The 4,272-nt window shown below is 42.7% G+C and overlaps 1 protein-coding gene across 3 annotated transcripts; it reads right to left on the reverse strand.

The window, feature by feature from the left end:
• Window positions 1-954: 954 nt before the first annotated feature.
• Window positions 955-4,062, reverse strand: LOC127345236 (uncharacterized). 3 transcript variants are annotated; one of them, XM_051371695.1, is made up of 7 exons: window positions 3,874-4,062; window positions 2,526-2,656; window positions 2,102-2,204; window positions 1,923-1,990; window positions 1,475-1,669; window positions 1,282-1,338; window positions 955-1,193 (listed from the first exon to the last, which is right to left on the reverse strand). In XM_051371695.1, exons 2-7 carry the CDS (start codon window positions 2,628-2,630, stop codon window positions 1,116-1,118), a joined length of 606 nt encoding a protein of 201 aa, XP_051227655.1. In that variant the 5' UTR covers window positions 2,631-2,656; window positions 3,874-4,062; the 3' UTR covers window positions 955-1,115. The 3 variants fall into 3 exon arrangements, 2 of the variants coding, with proteins under 2 accessions (XP_051227655.1, XP_051227721.1); XM_051371761.2 differs by lacking the exon at window positions 3,874-4,062 and adding an exon at window positions 3,058-3,303; XR_007878630.1 differs by lacking the exon at window positions 2,102-2,204.
• Between the last annotated feature and the right edge of the window lie 210 nt (window positions 4,063-4,272).

A 4,272-nucleotide genomic window follows, 5' to 3' on the forward strand; every position in this document is an offset into this window, starting at 1 on the left:
GCTTGTTGGAGCCCCCAGGTCAGCCCCTATGTGTCGGGGCTAGCGTGGGGTCGCCGAACAGAATTTTAGGCGTGATCTGGCATTGCTTTGGGTCGATCGCGGGATCCGTTTTCGAGTGGGCACCCCTAAAGGCCTTTTGGGAGCATGGAAGGGCCGGTGGAGATGATGCTAGGTAAGAGGTAAAAGAAGATAAAAAAATATGGGGAAGTTCCTACTAAGGTGAGAGTTAGGTGCTTTTGTATTTTAATATGTGTGGAAGGGACTACAATGGACATCTAGTAGCAGAGAGCTCTATCAGCGAAGCGCGCTGGAATAGGAGAGAGTGGTGCACTGGATGGCGAGCGACCACATTGAGGGGTCCTTTGCGGTTCCAACAGGTGGTAGCATGAAGCCGCGGAACTCAGTCCACACACGGAGTGTGACTCGGTCCATGACTCCATGCATGTGAGCTTGACCTTGCGCATGCGAGGGCCTCAGTTGCACATGGCGGCGCAGCTGAAACCAATATGTAATAAAAAAACGTTCTAATTAATCTATGTAAAACATCTATTTGTGGAAGTGCAGCTCATCGGTTCCCGATCAGCGTTACACAATGCGCAAAAACAAAGTAAACAATGTAAAAACATGGTGCCCAGTCTAACTAACGGAAGGCAGTGCCACGTCTACCGCTGTAGTGTAACGGTGGTGCTCTGCCACTTAATTGCCTCATCCAATGCGACCGAAAGTAGTGCAACTAGAAAAAAGAAGCAATGCACTTTCACTGCCATTGAAATGGCCATGATTGAAGAAAGTGCAACGCGAAATAGAAGGCAGTGCACCCCTCCGCGCCCCCAACCCACCCACCCACTGAGGTGATCAGATGGGGAGGGCTCATGTACGGTAAGAGGACAACATCCGCGCAGAACTTATATGGTCCGATATATAACATAATTCTAGCTACCCCACATATGCGTATGATTCTCTAGATTTCTTTTACAAAATATATGCATCGCGATATTAGAATCTAGATTTGATATTATCACAACATATATTACATATAAAGCTTAAACCACCAGTTCGTTGCCAATCCTAGTTGTTCTTCTCCCTATGGCTTTCTCTGTTTGGGATTTAGAGTTTCAACTTGTAGCTAACTCTTGGATCCGCTTGATCAATGTTGAATCTAGTGACCGGAACATCCTCTTTTGTGTCTTTGCCTGCATCAAGGTGGAGAAATGTACGATTATTAGATTTAATGAAACTGGTCTAAGAATTGGTTGTATCAGAAATAAGATAGAATATGACCTTCCTTTTGGAGCTGGACGGGACCCCGCAAGCTCTCAGTAGATTTCTCCACTTATCCTGAAACGTCGAACAACATGTTACATTAATTAATTAATAATTATAATCAACTTTAGTATTCTCTGCCAACAAGATAAAACAACTTCAGTACTTGTCAATAACCTCTAAATATTTTGGAACAAACTATTATGTATACCTTGAGATGTGTCGGGTCCCGAAATGATGTTGGGAAGTGACGACTCTTCACCTTGGTCCATCGCCCAACACCATATGTTTCAACCCCATCAACCAATTTAATCACTTCTCCTTGTGTCCAATGGTCATTGTTTTTTCTGCATTTCCATTTCCCACCCTGGCTTCCCGAAGGCATATTGCCTAAGTAGGTCGAATTCTATAGGACACGTGAAGTTATGGATTCATTTTTTACCATCAATGGATAAGGGGTGTGCATAGAAGGGATTTGCAAAATCAAGCAACCTATGTGTTTTATAGTCTTTCACAGAGCAAATAAACACAAGTTTTTAAACATGAAACTGAAAATGATTCTTACTTAAATTTCGTTGCATTGTCACACAGGAGACAACTATCTTAGGTTATCGTTTGTAGTTTATAGCAACAACAGTGCAAATATCTTGCATTCTTACTGGTGAAAATATCTTCCTCTTGCGACGAACTCTTGGGCCACGCCTCCAATTTTCCGTTGGAGTGAGCTCTATAACATATAAAAAAAACGTGCATTAGCGTGGGAATGTACAAATTGTTTTATTTTTCCCATAAGCAGTAGAGTTTGGGAATAGACAATATCGAATAATTAACATGTTACCTCCCAAATATCGGTGTCTCCATGTCTTATCTTGGGTCTCTTCTACGAATTTGTCAATTTTCATGGCATAATTGTTGTACACATCATAGAAGTAATCTTCTACCTGACGAATACAAATAACTATTGGTTGATTTTGTTTCTAATGGTGATTGTGCTGATGTGGTTTATAGGAGTGTGCGTAAAAGATTTGCTTCACTTTTGTTTTTGAGAAAGAACAGTAGAAAATGACCCTAACACAACGGTTTATTTACATAAATTTGGTTTTTATCCTTAATTTATGACCTCGGTAGAAGAACTAGGTTAGTTAACACCGTATTGTAAGTTCAGTAACATAGCTACTAGTAGTATACGTTAGCAGGGAGCTAGCTGATCAAGAAAGGGAATGGGGAGAATATATATTTATGTAGGAGTAGTAGCTTATTACCTGGCTTGGAAGAGGAATAATATCAGAAGATGGAGGCCAATCAAGAGGATCAGCCAATATGGGCGCCCAAATCTCTACTTCGTCCACTGGATCCATAGTATTCATGGCTCAGTGAGCAGCTAACGATCGAGCTGTTCAATGTAAGAAATCGAGCCGTACGGCTAAAATTAGTGTTCTACATTCATTCAATAATAATACACACATAACATGAACAGTGGAATATACCTAGAAACGTGTCTATTTATGGTATTACCACGATGATAAATACGACATCATTAAGAATACAAAATTGATAGTACTCCAAAGTGACAACCAATCATCCAAAGTGACAATTCGACAACGAGCACTACTTCACAACTCGATCAGGATAAATTCAAGATCCCAGGCTACCATGCATGGATAAAGGTACATAGCAAATAATGAGCAGAAAAAGACTAGCTAAAACATGGATGGTGTTCGACCAGGCTACGCCCCCGTTGATTGAAACTGGCCATTCAGTTAGTCATACGCTATGCAACCATGGATTGATTACCCGCCCTGTAGTCTGTAGAGAGGAGAGGCGGGTGTGACGGCGGATCCTGTCTGAGAGTGCGACTGCCGGCAAAATTAAGAAGCGATCTGGAGAACAGTGGAGTTCATTTTCGAAAAGGAGAACACTGGAGTAAGTGTGGAGATGGGAGATGGTGTGGGGGAGATGGGTTCGTCGGAGAAAGGTCACGCTGAGAGAGGAGCAAGCAGATTGGTAGCTGGCTTGCTGTCAACGCATGTGCATCAGAAGACACACGCAGCCTAAGTATTCGGCCTGTAGAGGCATTGGGGCAAAAAAAATAGAACTCTTTGTAAATTTCGGGTAGTGGTGCAGGCCTATATATCAATCAAATTTGCTGAATATCTGGTTTTGGAATCAAATTTCCTGCGCCAGCTTTGTTTCCGTAAATGTGTAGGCATGGAAATATGGCCACATCGCATCACCAATACAGCTATACTTATCGTCTTTTCCTTTGTTGGTGTCACCATCACATGTACTACCAGTCTGCTCTTTTCTTTGTGCGACGGGAGGCTTTACCTTGGATTCGAACCACCAAGTTTGATTTTTTTTATCATTGTATACTTAATTATAAAACTATGTTTTTGGGCCTCTCCTACTGTTTCCTAGCCAGAGAAACAATGTTTTTTTCTAGTTAATGATATAGTCACTATGTTTATAGTCGATCTGGGTAGTTTGGGGGAAAAAAAACAATTGTACGTACACTCCAGTTAAACTTGCAAAGAATCCAAACAAAATCACATCGACTGAGGAAGAATAGGAAACGAGCCAGAAAGGATCGATGAGTCCACTGAAGCTCACCGGGTGGTCGAAGTGCTGAGGCAGCTATCCTCGGACGACGTCCCTCATAGGGACATTGGATGATGCCTTGTTCAGCCACCAGCTTCAGTTTGGATCAATCAATCCATGGCGCGCAGCTGCTTGATGGATTGCGAAGGTAGCAGAGATGCTGCGAGCCCTATACCAAGCAGAAGACCAAAGTAAGCTAGCTAGCGCGCTGGATTGTGGAGATCCAGAGATAACAGACGGATGCCTTTATACCCATGGAGCGGGAAATTTCCCGGAAGCATCGCGGTATCCAAATATGTCTCTGGTGCGACTATTCATTATCACTATGTCTGCCCTAATTCGCCTAGTCGACGCGGCGAGAATTGTGTGGGCATGGAGTATGGACTCACTATAGCTAGAGCCTGACCAATT

This window comes from Lolium perenne, chromosome 1, assembly GCF_019359855.2.
Source record: "Lolium perenne isolate Kyuss_39 chromosome 1, Kyuss_2.0, whole genome shotgun sequence".
NCBI classification, from domain to species: Eukaryota; Viridiplantae; Streptophyta; class Magnoliopsida; order Poales; family Poaceae; genus Lolium; species Lolium perenne.